The sequence below is a fragment of the Brienomyrus brachyistius genome, chromosome 3 (genome assembly GCF_023856365.1).
Source record: "Brienomyrus brachyistius isolate T26 chromosome 3, BBRACH_0.4, whole genome shotgun sequence".
Lineage (NCBI taxonomy): Eukaryota > Metazoa > Chordata > Actinopteri > Osteoglossiformes > Mormyridae > Brienomyrus > Brienomyrus brachyistius.
The window spans coordinates 29,771,585-29,795,993 of NC_064535.1; the positions used below are offsets into that span (position 1 = coordinate 29,771,585).

General features: G+C 42.5%; 2 protein-coding genes across 8 annotated transcripts in view; one reads left to right on the top strand and one right to left on the bottom strand.

Annotated features, from left to right (window-relative positions):
* The window catches only part of LOC125738526 (protein kinase C theta type-like), an 86,800-nt gene that overhangs the window by 15,192 nt on the left and 47,199 nt on the right, over nucleotides 1-24,409 (bottom strand). For all 6 annotated transcript variants that reach the window (XR_007396851.1, XM_049007608.1, XM_049007606.1 and 3 more), the window contains 3 exons: nucleotides 4,730-4,859; nucleotides 4,416-4,552; nucleotides 4,012-4,185 (listed from right to left, as the gene is read on the bottom strand). Coding sequence is in view for 5 of the 6 variants with exons in the window: in XM_049007608.1 (XP_048863565.1) it covers nucleotides 4,012-4,185; nucleotides 4,416-4,552; nucleotides 4,730-4,859 (441 nt within the window). In the remaining variant the exon portion in view is untranslated. The remainder of the gene's footprint in view (nucleotides 1-4,011; nucleotides 4,186-4,415; nucleotides 4,553-4,729; nucleotides 4,860-24,409) is intronic.
* Nucleotides 6,704-21,157, top strand: LOC125738530 (uncharacterized). 2 transcript variants are annotated; one of them, XM_049007615.1, is made up of 10 exons: nucleotides 6,704-7,004; nucleotides 9,912-10,154; nucleotides 10,455-10,474; nucleotides 15,286-15,501; nucleotides 15,726-15,818; nucleotides 16,124-16,279; nucleotides 16,446-16,630; nucleotides 16,920-17,080; nucleotides 17,689-17,828; nucleotides 19,593-21,157. In XM_049007615.1, the coding sequence occupies exons 8-10, from the start codon at nucleotides 17,056-17,058 to the stop codon at nucleotides 20,415-20,417; spliced, it is 990 nt and encodes a 329-aa protein (XP_048863572.1). In that variant the 5' UTR covers nucleotides 6,704-7,004; nucleotides 9,912-10,154; nucleotides 10,455-10,474; nucleotides 15,286-15,501; nucleotides 15,726-15,818; nucleotides 16,124-16,279; nucleotides 16,446-16,630; nucleotides 16,920-17,055; the 3' UTR covers nucleotides 20,418-21,157. The 2 variants fall into 2 exon arrangements, with proteins under 2 accessions (XP_048863572.1, XP_048863573.1); XM_049007616.1 differs by lacking the exon at nucleotides 15,286-15,501.

Consider the following 24,409-nt stretch of genomic DNA (forward strand, 5'->3'; position numbering starts at 1 on the left):
CTGTTGAAAGCAAAAGCATAGTTACTCTTAAGCCTAGTTATATGTGATATTCCTCCAGACCTGCAGAGGCCAGATGTCATCTCCTAGGTCTGAATGAAGCTTATGAAAAAGCAGAAAATTTCAAGTTTTCTCAGGTTTTTAAAACAACAAAAACATAACTTTATTTTGTAAAACTACTTAACTGATGCGAGTTTTGTCTCACATGCAGTTTGACAGTAAATATGTTTAATATTTACCTCTGCCCAATCAGGTAATGTATCATTAATCTTGAATATATATGAGGTTTCCAGAGCTACTGATGCATACAGTACATGCCACCTACTGGATATACGTGGTCAATTATCTTGCACATGCGCAGTGGAGGCGCAAGGTATCTGCTAGACATAAAAATGTGGGCTACACGCACACCAACCGCAGTCATCCACAGACAGTCCCTGATGATGATATTTATATCACATCCCATCCATCCATCCGTCCATCCATCATCTTCCGCTGGATCCGAGGTCGGGTCACGGGGGCAGCAGTCTCAGCAGGGAAACCCAGACTTCCCTCTCCTCGGCCACTTCATCCAGCTCCTCCGGGGGAATCCCGAGGCGTTCCCAGGCCAGCCGAGAGACATAGTCCCTCCAGCGTGTCCTGGGTCTTCCTCGGGGTCGTCTCCCAGTGGGACATGCCCGGAATACCTCACCAGGGAGGCGTCCAGGGGACATCCTAATCAGATGACCGAGCCACCTCATCTGGCTCCTCTCAATGCGGCGGAGCAGCGGCTCTACTCTGAGTCCCTCCCGAATGACTGAGCTCCTCACCCTATCTCTAAGGGAGAGCCCAGCCACCCTTCAGAGAAAGCTCATTTCGGCCGCTTGCACTCGCGATCTCATTCTTTCGGTCACTACCCATAGCTCATGACCAGAGTTGAGGGTAGGAACGTAGATTGACTGGTAAAACTAGAGCTTTGCCTTTTGGCTCAGTTCCTTCTTCACCATGACAGACCGATGCATCACCCGCATCACTGCTGACACCGCACTGATCCGCCTGTCGATCTCCCGCTCCATCCTTCCCTCACTCGTGAAAAAGACCCCGAGATACTTAAACTCCTCCACTCGGGGAAGGACCCCCTCCCTGACCCAGAGAGAGCACTCCACCCTTTTCCGGCTGAGGACCATGGTCTCGGATTTAGAGGTGCTGGTTTTCATCCCAGCCGCTTCACACTCAGCTGTGAACTGCTCCAGTGAGAGCCGAAGGTCACGGTCCGATGAAGCCAATAGAACCACATCGTCTGCAAAAAACAGAGATCTAATCCTGAGGTCACCAAACCAGACACCCTCAACGCCCTGGCTGTGCCTATAAATTCTGCCCATAAAAGTGATGAACAGAATCGGTGACAAAGGGCAGCCCTGGTGGAGTCCAACCGTCACCAGGAACTGCTGACAATGTGGACCAAGCTCTGGCACCAATCGTACAGGGACCAAACAGCCCTTATAAGGCAACCCCATAGTCCCGGAGCACTCCCCACAGGACTCCCCGAGGGACGCGGTGAAACGCCTTCTCCAAGTCCACAAAACACATGTAGACTGGTTGGGTAAACTCCCACGCACCCTCCAGGACCCTGCTGAGTGTATAGAGCTGGTCCACTGTTCCACGGCCAGGGCAAAAACCACACTGTTCCTCCTGAATCCAAGGTTCGACTATCTAACGGACCCTCCTCTCCAGCACCCCCGAATAGACCTTACCAAGGAGGCTGAGTAGTATGATCCCCCTATAGTTGGAACACACCCTCCAGTCCCCCTTCTTGAAGAGGGGGACCACCACCCCGGTCTGCCAATCCAGAGGCACCACCCCCTGATGTCCACGCAATGTCGCAGATGCGTGTTAACCAAGACAGCCCCGTAACATCCAGAGCCTTGAGGAACTCCGGTGGATCTCATCCACCCCCGGGGCCCGGCCACCGAGGAGCTTTTTAACCACCTCTGCCCCAGAGATAGGTGAGTCCACCCCAAGTCCCCAGAGTCTGCTTCCTCATTGGAAGGCGTGTTGGTGGGATTGAGGAGGTCTTCGAAGTATTCCTTCCACCGACCCACAACGTCCCAAGCTGAGGTCAGCAGCACAGCATCCCCACTATAAACAGTGTTGATGCTGCACCACTTTCCCGCCCTGAGACGCCGGATGGTGGACCAGAATATCCTCGAAGCCGTCCGGAAGTTGTTCTCCATGGCCTCGCCAAACTCCTCCCATACCCGAGTTTTTGCCTCAGCGACTGCCGAAGACGTGTTCCGCTTGGCCCGCCGGTAACTATCAGCTGCCTCCGGAGTCCCACAGGCTAAAAAGGCCCGATAGGACTCCTTCTTCAGCTTGACAGCATCCCTCACCGCCGGTGTCCACCAGCGGGTTCGGGGATTGCCGCCGTGACAGGCACCGGCCACCTTACGGCCACAGCTCCAGTCAGCCACCTCAACAATGGAGGCACGGAACATGGTCCATTCGGGCTCAATGTCCCCTGCCTCCCCATGGGACATAGGCGAAGTTCTGCCAGAGGTTGGAGTTGAAGCTCCTCCTGACAGGGGATTCCGCCAGGCATTCCCAACAGACCTGCACTATACGCTTGGGTCTGCAAGGTCTGACCGGCTTCCTCCCCCACCAGCGGAGCCAACCCACCACCAGGTAGTGATCAGTTGACAGCTACGCCCCTCTCCTCACCCGAGTGTCCAATACATGTGGTCGCAAGTCCGATGACACGACCACAAAGTCGATCATCGAACTGCGGCCTAGGGTGTCCTGGTGCCAAGTGCACATATGGACACCCTTATGCTTGAACATGGTGTTCATTATGGATAAGCCGTGATGAGCACAGAAGTCCAATAACAAAACACCATCAGCTTCAGATCAGGGGGGCCGTTCCTCCCAATCACGCCCCTCCAGGTCTCACTGTCATTGCCCACATGAGCATTGAAGTCCCCCAGTAGAACAAGAGAGTCCCTGGGAGGAGCACTTTCCAACACCCCTTCGAAGGACTCCAAAAGGGGTGGTTGTTCTGAACTGCCGTTTGGTGCATAAGCGCAAACAACAGACAGGACCTGTCCCCCCACCCAAAGGCGAAGAAAGGCTACCCTTTTGTCCACTGCGGTAAACCCCAATGTACAGGCACCCAGCCAAGGGACAATAAGTATGCCCATGCCTGCTCGGCGCCTCTCCCCATGAGCAACTCCAGAGTGGAAAAGGGTCCAAACCCCTTCGAGGAGACTGGTTCCAGAGCCCAAGCCGTTCTTCGAGGTGAGCCCGACTACATCTAGTCGGAACCTCACAGCCTAGCGCATCAGCTCAGGCTCCTTCCCCACTAGAGAGGTCACACTCAATGTCCCTAGAGCTAGCTTCTGCAGCCAAGGATCAGACCGCCAAGGTCTCCGCCTTCGCCCACTGCCCAGCTCACACTGCACCCGACCCCTTTGACCCCTCCCATTGGAGGGGTTACCCACGTGCCTTCTTCGGGCTGTGCCCGACCAGGCCCCATGGGTGCAGGCCTGGCCACCAGGCGCTCGCCATCGAGCCCCACCCCCCAGGCCTGGCTCCGGGAGGGGGCCCCGGTGACCCGCGTCCGGGCGAGGGAAAATGTGTGCCCATGTTTTTGTTCATCATAAGGGGTCTTTTGAGCTGCACTTTGTCTGGTTCCTCACCCAGGACCTGTTTGCCTTGGGTGACCCTACCAGGGGCATAAAGTCCCAGGCAACTTAGCTCCTGGGATCATTGGAACACGCAAACCCCTCCACCACGATAAGGTCTCGGCTCCAGGAGGGGATATCACATCCCATCATACGCAACTGAAAGTGCATGTTGAAAAGTGAAGTATGAATTGGCCTTTACACTAGACTTACTTTCTCCTTGAAGGAGAAAGAACGAGTCATGACAATGATAGCATATGATGTTATAATTAAAGCTAGACATTAATTTCTCTACATCTATCTGTCCTTGAGTACCCTCAGACAATGTAGTCTATAAAGAGAGATGGATGATCCTCACCTTAGTCTGGAATGTGCAATAGACGTGTGTGAGATAAGGGTGTTCCCAAGCCAGAGACAGGACCCTCCTCTCCACCATGGTACATTCCACATCATCATCCATGAGGACCACATCCTTTTTCAAAGCCTTCACTGCAAAAAACTGATTGCTGGACTTCAGTTGAGCTAGAAACACCTATAAAAGTAAAAACTCAAGTCACAGATATTTTTTAACACATGGCAGTAGATGTTTCTTATTGAAATAGATGTGTTGTTTGTTAAAATTTCAAATCTTTGTTTAAAATCAATATTATTCTTTATTTTCAGTCAAATTCAAACTCTGAAAATGACCTTGTAAATGATCTTATAGGGGTTTGAAAATGACTGCAAATATATTTGTGCTAACATCAGTGGTCGGAAGAAGACCTTGCCAAAGCTGCCCTTTCCCAGCAGTTTGTGAAGGATGAAATCGTCAATGGTGATCTTAACAAGCAGAGACCGTTGCAGACCCCCCGTAGGCTGCTTCTTGTCTGTGGTGATTTTCCACAATGGGCTGAGCAGATCTGTAGGAGGAAACAAGCACACATATTCTTGGCCACATCACTGTCCCCAGCTTCAGTAGCTTTCCTGATTTACTTTCTTGCCCACTGACAATGTGCATGCCAGTTTCCTCATTTGCACACTATTGATGTGCTCCACTTCAGATGACACCAGAAATGCTTCTGGTGTGACTCTGATACCTTTACACTCTGGAGTGACTGATGGTGTGCTTGAGATACATCCAGATGGTTCTTGGATCACGCCAGGCTGGTCGATGCTAACTGGACCCTCTCGACCAATGATTTCATTACTACGGGAAGTTCTGGCCTGCTTTATATACAAAAAACAAGTACTGGTCAGTCCTGGTGATTAGAATATTGGTGAAGAATAAAGTTGACTTGCTATGTGCTATCAGTTCTCACTGTTACAAAGTAAAACCAACCTGCTATGTGCTGTTGGTTGTCATTGGTACTCATGGTGCTTTCCCATTGCACCGGGTATCATACTAGTACCAAAAATACAGTACTTCAAGGGTTGTTGTTGGTATAAAAACTGGTGGTGAATGACCACCGAACAGAGGCAGGGACTTAAATAATAAATTGTGATGTAACAATTTAAAGTGGGGTATGTTGTACTCGATTTGAAACATGACTGTAGTATATTATAGCACTGTTATGTGTAAGCAATTACATTGCTAGTCAGCTAGATTAAGATCTGGAGCCAGTTGCACAAAACACCTTAAGTTATGATTTTCTTTAAAGTCCGAGTTAAGGTTTCCTTAAAATAAAGTACTGGTACTAAATAAAGCCAACCATCTGTGAGCTTTCAGTCCTTACTGGTGCTAAAGAGCCCCTTAGATTACATATAATGTCCGTTAATGATGAGCAATTGATTTTGCTTTATAAATTTGTCGGACCATCTGCAGTTAGATCACCCCACAATCTGAAGCTGCGCTCCCCCGGCTGCATTGCAGTTAATCTTTGCTCTACAGGTTTATGCTATGGGCTCCTTCCAGACTGTAACAGGTGATGTATTTTATGTCCACAAGTCAACGGTGTGCAGCGTCATTCATGTCCGCTACCATCGCTGCCTCATTTGAAAGAGGTTTTGGAGGTGGGCCTCCATCTTGAAAATAACATTTTGTATAGAATAAATTCTTGTAATTAATTATTTATTTTCTAGCACATTAGGTTGCAGTCTAAATGTGAGTGTCGTTAAGCCTGTTTCACGTTTAGCCGAGCTCACTAACTAACCATAGTTACCCATAGTATAACATTACCCACCCTTACAGTCTACTTTAAATCTATACCTTAAATACTTTAATGTGTAAATAATAGCTTGTTGAAAGAAGATGAACAACTTATTTATAGAAATCTATTTCACTGTCAGTAACATAGACCAACGTTAACAGTTCCTTAATCAGTTCCCAAGTCATTTAGTCATTTAACCTGTCTGAAGTTGTAAGATAATGTCAACTGGTAAGAGTTATCTTACCAGTTTTGTCGCATTCTCTCCTGTAATTAACGATCTCCTTTTTGGCCAGAACAGATAAGTTGTAATTTTTTGGACCTCTTGGATGGACCTTTTCACCATCCATCCATTTTCCAAACCGCTTATCCTATTGGGTCGCGGGGGGTCCGGAGCCTATCCCGGAAGCAAGGGGCACGAGGCAGGGAACAACCCAGGATGGGGGGCCAGCCCATTACAGGGCACATTCACACACGCATTCCTAAGGGCAATTTAGCAACTCCAATTAGCCTCAGCATGTTTTTGGACTTTGGGGGGAAACAGGAGTACCCAGAGGAAATCCCACGGCGACATGGGGAGAACATGCAAACTCCACACACATGTGACCCAGGCGGAGACTTGAACCTGGGTCCCAGAGGTGTGAGGTAACAGTGCTAACCACTGCACCACCATGCCGCCCCACCTTTTCACCAGACTTCTTGAATTAATTTTCATTGCAATTTCCTTCCGTTTACTGTTATTTGCGGATCAAATTTACTTTTTAGTATGTTCTTTCCTTTATTTTATTCCTCCAAAAGTATATAATCTTTTCCTCCTCTGACCAATTTGGCTTTGTCATTTATTTTACTTTGTGAGTAACTTTAAGAGGTGTAGTAGCTTGGATTCAACCACTAGAGGGCAATAGTAGCATATAGTTGTAGGCAGCACGGAGGGAAGTAGAAGGCGGCAACACAGGGAAGATGAGTGTGTGTGCATTATACCCGGAGCTGAAAAACTTAAGAAATATTGAAACTTTTGCCATCCCCAAATGTGTCTCGGCTGACTCTCAATATATTACATAAATGGCGACGAGGATGAATGTGGTTTGAGAGTGGATAGTGCATTTGGACGTTTTTTTGTTTGGACAACTAGTAGCGGTGCGGGCTAGCAACAGAGCATTTGGCGGGCCAATGGATAGCAGGACGTGCTTAGACCTGCCGAGGAGCACCATAATTCAAGATGGGCACGGTAGGAACAGTGAGTCCTTTTGACAGTCGATCTCAATCGTGAGAAGAATATGTGGAGATGCTAGAATTTTTCTTCACGGCTAATGGGATGATTAACGAGGAGAAACGCAAAGCTGTTTTACTGAGTGGTGTTGGTGCTGCCACCTACAGTTTGTTGAGAAGTTTGCTGTGTCTGCAAAAGCAGAGTGAGGAAATGTACACGGAATTGGTTGCCTTGTTGAAAGCTCATTTTGACCCCAAACCAAGTGAGATTATGCAAAGATCCAAGTTTAATTCGAGGATTCACAAAACTGAGGAAAGTATACTAAGGAAGCTAGCTCATCATTGCAATTACAGAAGTACCCTTTCACAAATATTGAGGGACAGGCTGGTTTGTGGAGTTAATGAGGACAGAATACAAAGAAGATTACTTTCTGAACTGGATTTGTCATTTGAAAAATGACAGGCCATGGAATCTGCTAACAAGGATGTGAAGGACCTGTAGAGACGGTTAGCAGATGAGTCGGGAATGTCGTTGAAGTTTGCGAAGCCCCAGGTCTCTATGCATGACATGAATCACTCAGACCACAAGAGTCAGAAGGGAGCACAGGTATGTTATCGGTGTAAAGGGCAGCATTCAGCGACAGAGTGCAAATTTGCCTCTGAGCGGTGTCATAAGTGTGGTAAACTGGGTCATATCCAGAGGGCCTGCAGAAGCAAAGTCAAAGCTTGTGAGGTGCAGGCAGGGACTCATAAATCACAAAAATTTGGAAAAAGCAAAGGGCAAGACAAACGTCAGACTTCTCACCTTCTTAGGGAAGAGGGAGAGAGTGAAGGAGAAGACTTAGGGGAAATTCATACCATCTACACTGTAGAACAAAAAGATTCATCTAAAGTCGCTTCCATCACCAAAACATTAACGATTAATGGGGCAGAGGTGAAGTTTGAAGTTGACACTGGCTGTGGAGTAACAGTAATCAGCAAAGAGCAGTACTCCAAACCGTGGGAAAGAAATGTAATGCCAGAGTTACAGAGAAGTACTATACATACGTCTAAAAACGTACTCATGAGAGGAGCTAAGGGTTATAGGAACAGCTCAAGTGTCTGTACAGTATAAAAAAGTAACAAAAGAACGGCTGCCACTGATAGCTGTGGAAGAGTCTGGTCCAAATTTGCTTGACCGAAGCTGGTTAAAGGAGCTTTCAGTGGAAATTCTGGCTGTTCATAGAGTAACAGCAGCAAAAGCCATTACGTTAGTAGAAATGTTAGAGAAGCACTCCAAGGTGTTTAAAGAGGGACTGGGTGGACTTAGAGGGGTAGCAGCCACTATTCATGTAGATCAGATGGCTCCACCCAGAATCTATAAACCTAGGCAAGTTCCTTATGCTATTAAACCCCTAGTAGAGCAGGAATTACAAAGGATAGTGTCAGAGAAAATAATTGAACCAGTCCAATATAGAAAACCTGATGGCTCCATAAGGATTTGTGGAGACTATAAACTTACAGTCAATAGGGTGTCCAGTGTGGAACAGTATCCAATCCCAAGGATAGAAGATCTATTTGCTAACTTGGCAGGAGGAGAGCTCTTCACCAAGCTGGACATGACTCATGCATACCAGCAGATCATGTTGCATGAAAGATCCCAGAAGTCAATATACACAAGGGTTTGTTTGCCTACACCAGACTACCGTTTGGTGTGTCTTCGAGTCCAGCCATTTTCCAAAGGACCATGGAGAGTATTTTACAGGGGGTTCCTAATGTGGCAGTGTACCTGGACGACATTTTAGTCAGTGGGCCAATGGAAGAGGAACACTTGAGAAACCTGGAGGAGGTGTTGCGAATATTGGAAGGTAGTGGGCTGAGACTCAAGAGAAGCAAATGTACATTTCTGGGAAAGGAAGTGTTTTTTTTGGGTCACAAAATTGATGCCACTGGGTTACACCCTGTTTCAGAATATGTAGAAGCGGTGAATAAAACACCCATTCCTAGCAATGTAACAGAATTAAAAGCCTATCTGGGTTTGCTTAACTACTATCACAGATTCCTTCCGAATCTCTCGACGCTGCTGGCTCTCCTTCACAAGATGTTGAGAATAGACGTAAAATGGAAGTGGGAGAAAGCACAACAAAATGCTTTTGAGGAATCGAAGGACTTGTTACAGTCGTGTTCAGTACTGGTACATTATGATGCTTGGAAAAAGCTGATCTTGGCATGCGATGCTTCGCCTTATAGTATAGGTGTAGTACTATTGCACAAGGGGGACCATCGATGTCGCGAGTGCAAGCGTATGAACCATCTCCATGGAAACGGGACAGTTTTACTGCCCTAAAACGTCTTTCAATGTTGTAAATACCTTAATGTTTTTCCTTAACTAAATAAACCTTTTAAGGGGTTCCATGCAACACCCTTAAATAAATCCCTTAGCTAAGGAAAATTTAAACCTTAAGCGTCATACTAAAGGGGAAAACTTAAGGTGTTTTGTGCAACCAGTTTCGGGTTTTTTTCAAACCTTTAGTTCTATATGGACATTATTGCCCAGGGTTTTAAGTTTCACAAAAACATTTTTACTTTTTAAAAAAAACTGAGCAAGTTTTGCAGTTGTTAGTATTATTTGTCAGGATCAGCACCGTTTTGTCCCAGTCTTTCCTGTCTTCCCCTGTTGTCAGTCTGTAGTCTTTCCTCTGTTCCCTGTCAACCATATGGCTGCAATTCACATGACAGCTGAGTATGCGACAACCTGTTAACCCGTGTTAACCTGTCGTGTGTTCGAATCCCGTCTCCTTACTTTCCTCTGTTTTTGTTGCCTAGTGTTTCATTGGTTTCAGCAGTTTCTCCTAGATTTTGTGGATTTCTGTTTTGTGCATTGTGTTTTACCTGTCTTTCTTATTCCCCCCCATGTTAAACTCTGTTTTCCTTATTTCTTTGTCAGTTCCTACCCAGACAGCAGCTGACTCCGATCCGGATCTGCCTCTAAGCCGGCAAATCCGCGTTTTACAGCTGTAATACGGACAAGGCCCGGACCCAGGCTTCAGTGGCGGGAACGCAATAATGTCAGCAGAATCAAAGCAGCTACGGGGCACAAGCGCGCAAATTTTCATTTTCTGGAATCTGACAGGATCACCGCAGCGTGGGTCGAGGCGCAGGAAAAGTTTGAGGAAACAGTTTTATTCCGGTACGTACAAGACACACAGTGCGGTTAAACTGTGTTAGAAGTAAATTAATACTGTACCTTTTTGATTATGGTTGACTTTTGTCACTAGTTTGTTACCCAGCAACTGATCTGTCTGTGTAATTATAGCTCTTACTAAATAAAATAAGCGTGGGTCGGTTAATAAAAGGTAACAGAGTTATAATACCATGAAATATGTTTTGTATTTCAGTTAATTGTGTTCTTCGGGTGAATTTAGTAGATTAATCGAGAAAATGTGCAGAAACATTTGACATTCAATAGCACACTCTGTCTCAATTTTAGGTTCGACCACATATCCAAGGGTAAGTGTTTTTTTTTATTGTATAATTCTAGCTATCTGGAAAAATTAGAAATATCACTGTGTAAAACTGTTGTCTGATAATCTGAGAAACTGAACAGCAAGTACTGTACCTGGAATCCATTCACCTCAAACCATAACAGCCAGTAAAAATCATTTGGTTTTTGTTTTGGGATTTATTGGTTAGATTCCCCTGTGAATCAAACCGATGCTCCACTCACATATACCTTCAGAAATCATACACGGCCAAATGTAGTGTATTGAACGCTGTATTTATACTGAACGTTATAAATTAGAGTTTCGAGGCAGAATCGTGAGAGAATTGTGATCTCAGTTCTGAGTGAAAAAGCCATTCACGTTTTTCTGTAACTGTACCGTAGTTGTATATTTTATGCTTTCTATTCTTCATATTTCTTTGCTCATTTAGTTGAATGTGAAATTTCTAACTTTTTTTACAGAGTAAAAATGACTTCACAGTCATTGAGATATATATATATATATCACACACACACACACTTTAAAGGCACGTGCAGCTAAATTATACTGGCTAGTGGCAACATATTCCTACCTATGCACTGTAAAGCTGTTTTTCTTAAATCTTCTTAGAGACAATGAAAAAGAGAGAACCTCCATTAACAAGCTCTGGAGTCAGGCAGAGGGCTCGCATTTCTTTAGAAAAACGACTGCATGACATTGCAGAAGACTGTCTGATAGAATCAGAGCAAACAACAGCTGACAGAGTTGACTCCCAGTTCACCACCAATGACACTGATAGCTTCAGTGACTTTCTCTCAGATAGATGACCATTTAGATGCACTTTGCACAGATGATACTGGAGGAGAGGCAGAGAGACTAGATGCTTCAAAGTCTGATTCTGAGTCAGAGTCTCAGTTTGTTGATAAGCCAGTCAGCCTTTTTGCAAGCTTAGCCAATTGATCTGTACAGTTTGGAGTTTCTTTAGAGGCACTCACAGCCCTCCTTAGTTTGTTGAGAGCGTACCACCCAGAACTGCCCAAGGATGCTCGAACCATCCTTCAAACAAACACGGAATATAAAATCCAACAAAGATGTGGTGGTTTGTATCATTATAGAGGTATCTTGACAGCACTGAATATAGGTGCGTACACACTAACCCAGCTAATTAAGAATGTTGCAGATGGCTTTACTTTCAGATTACAGATAAATATTGATGGCTTGCCATTGTTCAAGAGCACAAATATACAGTTATGGCCCATTTTAGGACTTTTATTAAGTGTCCCAATGAAGGAACCCATTGTTATTGGCCTTTTTTGTGGTACAAAAAAACCAAATGCCCCGGATGAATTTTTAAGTGATTTTACCCATGAGCTAAAGCAGCTGCAGGAAGGATTTAATTTTAGAGGGAAAAAGGTCTTCATTGAACTGGCTTCGGTTGTATGTGATACCCCTGCTAGGGCATTTGTAAAAAACACAAAGGCTCACAATGCATATCATGGATGTGACAAGTGTTGCCAGCCAGGTGTTTACGTTAACAACAGAATGACATACCCCATAAATAATTTTGTATTGCGCAATGATTCATCATTTTCAGACAGAGTTGACGAGGACCATCACCACAATGGACCCCATGGATTCTCTGGTCTAGATGTTGGTATGGTAACTAGATTCCCTCTAGATTACATGCACCTTGCATGTTTAGGTGTCACGCGTAGATTGTTAAATGTTTGGCTGAGGGGGCCTTTGAAATTTCGCTTATCCTCTAATGTCGTTGATAGAATTTCTCAAAATCTGATTCAGATGCATACATATATACCAGTGGAATTTGCAAGGAAGCCAAGGTCTCTAAGAGAGAGAGACCGTTGGAAAGCAACTGAACTAAGGCAGTTTCTGTTGTATACTGGCTCTATTGCTCTGGCACCACATTTAGATAGTAATTTATATAACAATTTCATGTTATTTTATACAGGTATTTGCATCCTTGTCAGTCCTCAGCTGTGCTCCTTGTACTGTAACTATGCAAACACATTACTTACAACATTTGTAAGTCATTTTGGGGAACTTTATGGCAAGGATGCCTTAGTGTATAACGTCCATGCATTGGTCCACCAATCTACAGATGCCCAACTGCATGGTTGTTTGGACTCTGTCTCAGCTTTTCCATATGAAAATTATCTCCGTAAATTGAAGAGGTTTGTACGAAAGCCAGAATTTCCCCTTGCACAAATTATAAGAAGGTTATCTGAGGTTAAAAAGATCAGTATTATTGAGATGCCCTGTAGGAATTTAAGGATGCAACATTATGTTGGACCTGTTCCTGATGGCCTTCAAGCAACAGCACAGTACAGGGAGCTGCAGACTGAGCAATGGTCAATGAAAGTTTCCACAGGTGATAATGTTTTTGCTATAGATGGAGACATTTGTGTCATACATAACATCATTCAGTCTGTGGAGGGAATATATGTAGTAATTAAAGTTTTTACAGGGATGGAAACTTTCTTCAACTATCCGGTGAGCTCTAATTTTCTCAGAATATTTATTGTGTCTCAACCTACAGGGCCATTGAAGGTGGCCAAAGCATCACAGGTCTCTCATAAGTATGTGCTTCTGCCTTATAAAGAGAGATTTGTTGTCATGCCCCTCTTACATATCAGCAGTTCTAGTACTCAGACCTTTTAGGTCCAGGTTATAGGTGTAGTTGTGGAAAATTTATGTTTGGGAGCAGAGTACTGGGCTACAAAATTTATGTTGACTGACGACTGACTTAACTTTTTGAAGAACTGAAGATTAACTGTTTTATTCCACAAAAGTTTCTGGATATATGTGCATTTTGATGATGTGAGTTTACCCAGTGAATAATAATAAAAGTGGTGCCATTGCTGCAGCCCATTTGAGACATTTTCAATTAATAAGTTGGTAAATCTTGTTGATCATGTTGAAACATTATGGGGCTGAGTAATATCACACGGGGGCTGGGTAATGTCACACGGGGGCTGGGTAATGTCACACGGGGGCTGGGTAATATCACACGGGGGCTGGGTAATGTCACACGGGGGCTGGGTAATGTCACACGGGGGCTGGGTAATGTCACACGGGGGCTGGGTAATATCACACAGGGGCTGGGTAATATTGTGCAAAACCAATATTATTAATTGCACTTCATACATTCATTAATAAACCATATCTTTAGTACAGGAGGAGGTCTTGATGTGAGAGTAAGCTGGTGCTGTTTGTTAGCACATTCTCCGGTGCTTTTACTGTACCTTAACCCTGTTGTGACTGAAAGACAGCAAGTGATAAACAGATTTCTAACCATAAGATTAAATTATGAACCATAACACTGGATTACACTGTACAGTTCTTTGTACGTGTGCATTTTGAATGTTTTGCAACAAAAGGTAGACTCTACTTGTAATAGAATTCATCACAGAATGGAAAGACATGAAATGACTATTGAAGGAAAATGTTGAGGTTTGGTCAAAAAGGTTTGAGCATAGATTCAAAAGAGGTAGTAATATTTTATGGATTGTGTATTTAAATCTACAACAGTTTCTTTTTCAGATGTTTTTAGTTGTTGAATTTCTGGAAACCAAGTCTGTTAATATTATAGCCGAGTCATGGTTTGAGGATGGTGTCACTTGGTGGCCAAATTATAGTAATGATGAAGGCATAAACAAAGCTGTACAAAAGTGTGAGGAACCAAGAACAGGCTGGAAACAGTATGATGTTCGAGGCCTCTCAAGAGCTGGTAAGGATCTCTTGTAGAGACAAAATTCAACCCAACTGTGTTCTGAAATATACAGACTCCATTATGAACACAATTAAAATTCTAATTATCAACTTGCTTTACCAAGATTTCCTTACTTGGTCTATACAAATGTCTGTTACTATGTTAATAATGTATCCCTTAATTTACATAAATATAAGTCTGCATTTGGTTGAGTTGGAACACTTATACTGTTGTTTTTGCTATAAACTTGGCATTAGTTTCTTTTCAAAGAAGAGAAAAGGACAGCAGTGTAAATTATTGCTTAAATGGAATCTTAAAAATGTACTTTGCTTAATAAACTACTTAGCTATTATAGTGACCAATAGGAAATAATTCAACTAGAGCCCAGTGTGTAAATAATGTGCTTTGTAAGACACAATAGCAGGTAAGGTTGTAGCCTTCCTGTTGGAGTTCGCATGCATGAAAACAGCATTACTTAAAGGATCAGATCATGCCACAAAATGGAACCGCTCGTGTATTTTGTGTAAAGTGATACATTTAAGCATTTCTTATGTGTGAGTTTGCGTTTATTGACATTTTGTGAATTCTGATGAGGTGATTATCGAAAGGCAAGAGAGAAACTGAGGGCCTCACTGACCTGTAACACGTCTGAGTTACAAACAGACGACGAGGAAGAAGTGATTAGGAAAAGAAAAATTAAGCCGAGGTTTGATGTGTGAGACACAGGCAACATTTGAAAATATAAGAACATTTAGGCAGATATATTTAACCAAAGAGCACATACTAGGTGTTGCAAAACTGATATGTTGTGCTGCTACGGTAATTTTCCCTAATTATTAAATAAGTAAAAGGTAGTTTGTAGTGTGGTTATTACTTCTGCACAACTTCAAATGACACAGGGATTCATTGATAAGATCTATAGAGTAGATTAATTGAATATTTAGTGCCTGGTTGAATTTAAGCAATTCTTACTAATTTTAATGTAGTTTATTGATGTAATTTAAACAAACTGAACACAGTCTGATACAAGGAGTCTCTGTCGGTTTTGACTGTTTTTACTTGTGCCAAAAAATGAACTGCGCTTGATTTTGATTTGTTTTGTTTGTTAGGCACATTTTTGGTGATACAGACTCAGACAATGAACTAGAAGTGGGTAAAAAGAGGAGATGCAGCAGCATCTCCTCTGCACCAGCACCACCTATTCCTCCACCTACTCCTGACATACCGTCTGATTCAGCTTGCCAGACCTCTACTGGACCTCTGCTAAACCTGAGGAATACTGAATATCCCTGTTTTATGTTCCTCTGTTTTCATTGAATCATTCTGTAAGGACTGGTTATGCTAATATCCACCTATTAAACATTAATATAACTATTCAGTCAGCTTAGTTCTGAAGGACTGACAGTTACTGTAATTTCATGTGCTTAGCAGAACTCCAGATGAGTCATTGAAACTTAATTTACTGCTATGATAGTGAATTATTTTATATACGAATAGCTGTGTTTATTTCTAATATTCACTTAAAAATAATCATTGTCATTTTTCACAGCTGCACCACCTGCCCCCATTACAACATTTGGCATGCCTTCCAGTCCTTTTCACCACTTCTCCATTAGACATTCTGAACACGGCCGTTACACAGGTACTATACTTTTATGATTACTTTAGGGGGCAGCCTGTGGCTCTGTGGGCTAAGCCTGTGGCCTGTAATCAGAAGGTCAAACCCAGCCTCAGCCTGCAGGTCCTTGAGCCAGGCCCTGGACCCCCAGCTCCCTGGGTGCCGCTACGGGTGGCAGCCCTTCGCAGACAACTTACTCGATGAAAAAGAGCAAGTTGAGGGAGGCGTGAAAACAATTTCCCTACGGGGATCAATAAAGTATCGATTATTATTATAAAGCTTTGCTCATGAAAGCGATCACTTACATGCATTCTGCTTGCCTTTCCCAGGTCCAGTGCATGCAGTTACGACCCCCATCTCTCACATGCCCTCAAGCTCTATGAGCCAGGTCTCTGCTACACCTCTTTCTGAAGAACATCAAGACCATTCATTTAACCCCCGGTTTAGACTGGGGAGGACAGGCACTGGACCTATTCCTTGCTCTGGTAAAATTCTTTTAATTTGAAAACTGAGTCTGTGACTAAACGATGCTTGAAATAATAAATATTGAGAACTTGGTAGATAATATTGTCCTTGTGACCACATTATAAAAAATATGTAAATCAACTAGCCGCTCAACTGCACATCCTAACACTGTTGGAATATATCAAGGAACAGCAGATGCAGCTTGCTGCTACCGTTAAGAATCCTGCTGCACGTATGGCGACAGACACTGCTGTGGCTGAAATGCCTCCCAATATCAGTTTGCCACTGGCCACCATGTCTGAAGTTGAGGAGTTGGAGGAGTGGCTTAAAGATTCAAGAAATGAAGAAATTCGCATGCTAAGCAAAACATGGTATTGTAACTTTTTAAATTTTAATTTTAAATAAAACTATCATTGCTGGGCCAATATACTGCTTATTGTATCAGATCTCTGAAAATTGACTTCTTTCATCGATTAACTTTAACATAGTTAATGAAAACAGCAAAAACCGAATAATAAATTAGGTTTAATGTTCAGATAAACCCTGAATTGTTTGTATGACATGATTTGATGTACGATCAGGATCTCCTACAGTTGGTTTTCACAGTTAGTACGTATACTTATCTTTGCCTTTTTATATGAAATATTTTTGTCTTTTCAGATTTCTGCTCTGGGTGCTACAGGAGGACAAAATGCTAAACGAGTCACATGGATCATACTTTCAAGGCTTTTCTCAGATGCAGTAGCCAAAAAAAATAAACTGGAAAGGAGTTAATGGTAAAAAGTGCTTTAAAGAAATGCATACAAGAAGTTTGTTGATCAGTAAGTATGGTACATACAGAGAAGCTGGGTATTAGACACCTTTCTTGCAGGACTGTTATAAAAGATGTGAATTTTATGGTACATAGGGCAAAGATACTACTTTTTTTACAGTTTTTTTTAACTATGCGAGTTTGTATTTCTTTTAAACATTTCAACAATGCAAGAACTCAAATAATTGGATAATTGGCTATAAATGTTTCTTGGGCAGCTATGTTTTGTTTCAGCATTAGGTTATGCATGTCTTTGAACTGACTGATGGTTGAGAGTTTCTTAAGATATTTCTATACAGGTAAAATATAATGCACCAACTCATTGTGAAAAAAAAATAGCCCTGGAGAGCAAATGTAGCAAAACAACCCGAGTCCATAAACCTCTAACTCTGTCCTTGCAAACAGAAAGGCACAGCATGTAGTAATTCATCATGTGTAGTAATTCCTCAATTTGCGCATCATGTGACCAATTTTGATCAATTAAAATGTATATTTTAATCACTGACATAGCTGTTTTTTCCTTACCTGATCTACATCACACCAGAGCTTTCAATCAAGGCCTTATTAGCTTGGGGTTTTGGGGATGCTTCTCAAGTGTTGCATGTTTTCTCTCAACAGGAGCTGTAAGGAAGAACCAGTCTTCCTCCAGTGTAGCAGATAGTGAGGTCGATTCTTACACCATCCGTTGGTTTAACCTGGCGTCTGACCGTGGAGGTGGCCGGAAAGAATGTGCAAGAGCCAAAGAGGCATCAACTGAGGTGAAATTTCTATGGAAGAAGCATTATGGCACTGTGTGTTTTTTTAACTTTGATTTTTGCACTTGGTTCAATTCTAAAAATGTAACTTGGGTTGTCTTGGTTAGTCTGAGACTTAGTGTTCACAACATAGTAAGTATGTAAGTAAGTAGTTCCTCCAAAAGGAAAAGGACATTTAGCATTTAATGCCATACCCTGCTCCAATAACAGTGCTCCCTGAATGCAGCTGCAGCACATTTGTATAGCAAGATATAATATTACAGTATAACCATACAAAACGTATTTCCTAAACGGCTGTCTGTAGCTGGGTCATGTAGCTCCTTGACACTGAGCGAAACTTTAGCCTACCGTAAATTATATTGTGGACCAGCAAAATGCACCGTTATCTTGAGCCCGGGTGACAAAGCAACACCAGTGCTCTACCTTGCTGCCATGGTTAATGCACTTTGATGTTTTATGTTTCAATGACAGGAAGTGCAATGTGAATGCAGTGCACAGTGCAGGATTCAAGTGTGGCTGCCTGAATTAGCTCACAGGTGTCACGTCATTTAATGCAACATTATAGAGGTAAAGTTTACATAACATTAAAAAGCAAGTTCGTAAGACATAATCAATACATTAAGAACTATAAAAATAAGACTTAAGGACCCGTGTAAACCCTTTTAGAAACAGGAGTTGGACGACATAAAATAACTTCATTTGCCTGAAATGATTGAACATCGGTTAATCGCCCACCTTTCCCTCATGTCACCTATAAATCAAATTTGATTAAAACTTCAGATCATTTTTGTTTCATAGCCTTCATACTTTTTTGCCAGTATGAATGTGAAATGTCTTCAAAGAGATCTAAAGAGATCTTAGTCTTAAATTTAACTTTTTGAAACTTAAGAAGCCCTGAAATTTATTATTGTTTTTGGCTGTAATCTTTAATGTTCAACTAACAGCTTTTTTTCTTGGTCTTTTTGTTTGCAGATGCAAAAATATCTGAAATATAAATGTATTTTAAAAAGGTGGTGCTGTCATGTTGCTAAATTCCCAGAATTGCCACTTTATTGTCATAAAGGAGTTTGTTCCTCAAGCATCTAGTTCCTAGTGGCGATTTAGTTACTAATTTGAATTAGTGGCATAATAAAATAAGCTTGACGTTCAGCAAATGTATGCTACTACTTGATTTAGTAGTAATATTATGTATTTATAAAATCCACGAAATGAGCTGGTCCAGATTCAATACGGACTTGCCCTGATCTGTCCCAAATGTGGACCAGATTTACTACAGAACTGGTCCACATCTGGCCCAGATTTGGGCCGAATCACTATAAAAGAATCCTCATCTGGTCTGGAGCTGGCCCAGTTCTGGACCAGATAAAGAAAACCGGATCTGTGCTGGTATTGGCCTGTTGTGCCAAAGGACACTGGCCCAAGTCCGTTGTGCAGATCTGGCCCAGAACTTACGAAGGATCTGGGCCAGATCTGGGCCAAATGATTTTTGCTATCTAGGATAGTTTCCCTGTTTAGTTTCTGATTAATTATTAATTTCATATTTGGCCTGTTTTCTCAACTCTTGTTAATTAGTATCACCTGTCCTGTGTTAGTCTCATTACCCCTTAGTATTCAAGTCCCTGCCTCTGTTCAGTTCCCCAGTGGTTTGTTGGTTGTTTGATGTTAGAGGTTAGATGTATGTTCTGCCTACCTTGAACCATTTGTAATTAGTCTTTGTTTATTACGTTTTGCTCTTGACCTCTCGTGGTCCTTTTTGTATTTTTGCAGTGTTCCCAGTGTTTTCTGTTTTCATTTAGACCAAGACTGGCTATGACCCAGATGCTCCTTCACACGGCGTCCCCTAAATCTAGCAGCGACTTAGAAACGGAGCTAAGTGAGCATAGAAAGAATATTGTAAGTATTGCTAGACCAAGACATAGATCTAAACGCTCAGCTGGGGGCTCCTGTGCGGATAACCTAATATCAGTCCCATTAATAATATTGAATGAGCCACAACATAAACCCACCATAAAATGCTCATTATTGAATGTGCACGCTCTAGGAAACAAATCACTTCTTGTCCATGACATGGTACTTGACACTGGTGCAGACATGTGCTTCTTAACTGAACCATGGCTCAGACCCACAGACACCATTCCCCTTGTTGAAGCCTCACCCGAGGGGTTTAGTTTCATGCAGAAACCACACAGCTCTGGGTGTGGAGGAGGCCTGGCAGCTATTTTTAACTCATGGTTAAAAATTGAACCCAAAACCATAGATAATTTTACAACATATGAAGCAATGTTAATCCAAATTATGTGCGACCCATCCATCTATTTTCTTATAGTATACAGACCTCCTGGACCATACACTTCATACAAGTTTGGGGAACTTCTAACTGACTTAGTCATTAACTTAGAGCATATTATAATACTTGGAGATTTTAATATACATGTGGACATAGAGACTGACAGCCTCAGCAAAAGTTTCCTGTCCCTCCTAGACTCTGCTGAAGGTCACCAGCATGTGATCGGACCAACACACCTGCATAATCATACATTAGACTCGGTTATCACTCATGGAGTGGATGTTCATCATGTATCTGTTCATTGAATAAGACCTTCTCTGACCATTTCCTAATCACGTTTGTGATTCAATCTCACTCGACTACGGCAGAGAAAGTTATTGACACGTCACCTAAATGGTATAAATACCTTACGATTTATTAATGCAGTAAGTAATGTAAACTTCACATTTAGTACAGATGTCAACAAAGTCACACATGACTTCAATACAATAGTCAGTCAAGTTTTGGATGAAACAGCTCCTTTGAAAAATAAAGTTGTAAAAACCACTAGGCACTCCCCATGGTTTAATGATTACACACGCTCTTACAAACAGGAATGCTGCCGATTAGAGTCTACAGGATTAGAAGTGTCCAAGTTGGCATGGTCTGACAGTCTGCAAAAATACAAACAAGCCCTATATAGGGCACGATCAGCTACTTATTCTAAACCGATTGATCAAAATAAAAATAATCCTCGTTACCTTTTTAGGACAATAGCTCATCTAATAAATAACGCTAAACCTATGCTACCAAGTAATATTAGTAATGAACATTTCATGGACTTCTTTAATGATAAGATTACAAACATCAGAAATCAAACATGTTCAGATAACTCACAAATAGTGGTGATTCAAACACAATGTGCACACACCCTTAAATGTTTTTGAATTAACCAATAAACAGGAGTTAAAAACAATAATAACTAAAACCAAACCAACCACTTGTCCACTGGACCCTATCCCCACTCAACTTCTCGAAGAATCCCTAGATGTTCTGGCAAGACCTATAACAGCCATAATTAATGCATCTCTCCTCAGGTGATGTGCCGGACCAATTTAAAGTAGCTGTAATCAGACCACTACTGAAAAAATCAGGTCCAGACCCAGAGAAGTTTATTAATTATAGACCCGTCTCTAACGTACCATTTTTGTCCAAAGTTCTGGAGAAGATTGTGGCTGCTCAACTTCAGTCATACTTGAAGACGCACAACATACTGGACAGATTCCACTCGGGCTTCTGTCCAGGGCACAGCACTGAAACTGCCTTAACTAAAGTCGTAAATGACATAATGTTAGGTTGAAGAAACTGTTATTAATCATTTGTTATCATTTCTGTATAATCAGCAATGAGTGTAAATATGTATATACATTATTTTGTTTTCCTTTACCTTCATAATTTAGATTATATTAGTTTACACGTATCCTGAGCACGTGTTTAAATAGTTGTCCACCTGAGGAAAACCAGAACTTCTTCTTACTCTCACAGTCCTTTCTTTGTTCTCACTCCAAGACCCCTGCCCCCCATTGACTATAAATAAAGGTGCCAAGGGGAACCACCCTTTGTAACACATTCCTTTGTAGCCTAGCATGCATAGTGTGGTTACCCTTGTGCAAGTAAAACTCTAAGTGTGTTGTCTCGTAATTAATGGTGTGTACAGAGTTGGAGTGGAAAGCCTGTCGCTTTCTCCAACATATACTGTATTGTAGTTTGGTCCTGTGTGCAGAGTTGGAGTGGAAAGCCTGACGCTTTCTCCAACATATAATTTGGTCCTTCGAGCCGGAGCCGAGGACACCTGACGACATCGCCAGCGCACCGAGAGGAGCGACACCGAAGTCTGTCGACAGCCACTCGGAGACGGGTGCAAGAAAGACCTGTGACGTGAATTCGTCATCAGGCCGGTGGTTAGAACTGCGCTCGACGTCTGGTGATGTCTGACGGACCTCGGTGGCGGAACACAGGCACACAGGACAGGTGAGACAACAAAGGTTATTCAGCGAAATAACCGGGTTAATTGACGTGGGTTAGGCTTAGCCGTAATTAAGCAGAAAAGGGGTTAGGCTTAGCCGTAATTAAGCAGAAAAGGGGTTAGGCTTAGCCGTAATTAAGCGAAATATGAACATGCATGTATTGTGTGAATGACTGGACTAAGACTATTATAGAGGCTTAGAGTTGCTTCTGTCAGTCCATTTCTTATTTTGCCTGGTGGGAAAGAAGTACTGGTGATTGAAGGATCAAGGACGGGTTTCATCCCTGAAAACCGATACCGCTGCACGAACAGCGTGCAGTAGAAGGCCGTATTGGTGTCCTCCCATATATCTAGTACCAGTGAATTTCCACCCAGGACCTGTGTAGTGCGGAGACGGGGAAAAAAAAAATGGGAAAGAATCAGAGTAAGAGGATTGAACTAGAGGGAGATGAGAAGTTTATGGAAAGATATAAACCAGGTTCAGGATAAATAAGTAATCAGAGGTGGAGAAAAAAACATGGGTTTGAAGGGAAACTCCACACTCCAGATATCTTAAAATTACAAGGAAATTTAAAACTAGAAATGTTACAAACCTTGAAGAAAGGAAAATTGGAGAAAAGGAAAAAAGAATATAATAAAGTATTCAGATAATTGGTTGGAACAAAGTAAGTTAAGAGATGTACGTAGAAAGCAGAAAAAGGATGATAGAAAGGATAAATTAACTGCAGCCGCTCTAGTCACTTTAGATGATGAGACGGTGGCCAAAATAAAACATAGAGAAAATAGACCACCAACACCACCACTATTGCCTGCCCCCATGCAACCCGTAGATAGAAGGGAAATAAAACAACCATCTGCTACGGGCACAATACCAAAGAAGCCATCAGCTCTTCCTTCTTCCCCCATTATAACTAGGAGTAGAGATCCTACGTTATACCCTGTGCGTGATCTAGGTACTGCTAAGGTTCGATGGCATCCGCGAAATGAAGGCATTGATATTGATAGTGAAGAGGAAGAAATAGAATTACAATGCCCCCTAGTGGAGGTGGCAAACCCTAATAGAGAGCCAGATGGAGGACCTGAAACAATGTTAGTCTATAGACCATGGACAGCTGAAGATAGAACGGCAGCATTAAAGGGAATACCTCCAGTTGATGAAGGGGTACCAGAATTTTGGACAGCAATATTGGAACTACAAAGCAGTTTCCACCTGAATGGTAGAGAAATGTTCCAATGTTTAAGACAGCTGTTCAATCATAAATGGGGAAGAGTAGCAGGAGACTTTACTGGTCATGGACCAGACAATCAACCACTTGCACATAATTCACAAGCTCTGCAACAGAGTATGCAGCAATTACATGGAAGGATAGAGACAGTGTTTATGAGACGAGCAGATTATGGCAGAATTGCACAATGCAAGCAAAAAGATGGAGAAGAGCCAGAGGATTTTATGGATAGGATGAGAGTGGTGTTTAGAGGGAATTCAGGAATTCCTCATAATGAGGAAAATGGAGGAGTTTATCAGCAACAGTTAAAACGTGCGTTCATCACAGGGCTAAAACCTGAACTGAAGAGATACATAGATAAACATTGGGTACATCAGAATACTGGTTCAGTACAGCAAGCCCTAGAATATGCCCAACACGCCCATACAGCACAAAAACAGAAATCAGACGCAGTGTTTGCTGCTAATGATACTGTTGCAATAATACATATGAATCCTCCGGGGAGGGGAGGGTTCAGAGGAAGGTCACGAGGCCGAGGAAGGGGGAGAGGTGCTTTTAGGAGCAATCAGCGAAATTTATTACAGCAAGATAACACTTGCTGGACATGCGGAAAACTTGGGCACTTAGCTAGGCAATGTAGAACCAAGTTTATAAACAACCCAAATTCCACAGAGAATCAATGACAATTAGCCTGTGAACTATCAAAAGAGCCAGATAAGCTGCAAAAACAGGATGAGACAGAAGAGATAGATTTAACATAAGAACATAAGAACATAAGAACTATACAAACGAGAGGAGGCCATTCGGCCCATCAAGCTCGCTTGGGGAGAACTAAACTAATAGCTCAGAGTCGTTAAAATCTTATCTAGCTTTGATTTAAAGGAACCCAAGGATTCAGCTTGCACTACATTATCAGGAAGGCTATTCCATACTCTGACTACACGCTGCGTAAAGAAGTGCTTCCTTAAATCCAGCTTGAAATGTTCTCCCGCTAATTTCCACCTATGGCCACGAGTTCGTGTATTTAAACTAATGCTGAAGTAACTATTTGGTTGAACAGCATCCA

What these genes read in the sequence shown, in the direction of transcription:
- LOC125738530 (XM_049007615.1), top strand. Translation starts at nt 17,056, where the DNA reads ATGCATACAAGAAGTTTGTTGATCA. An exon ending in TACAAGAAGTTTGTTGATCA is followed by an intron (nt 17,081 to 17,688) that starts GTAAGTATGGTA and finishes TTCTCTCAACAG; the next exon opens with GAGCTGTAAGGAAGAACCAG. An exon ending in CCAAAGAGGCATCAACTGAG is followed by an intron (nt 17,829 to 19,592) that starts GTGAAATTTCTA and finishes GTATTTTTGCAG; the next exon opens with TGTTCCCAGTGTTTTCTGTT.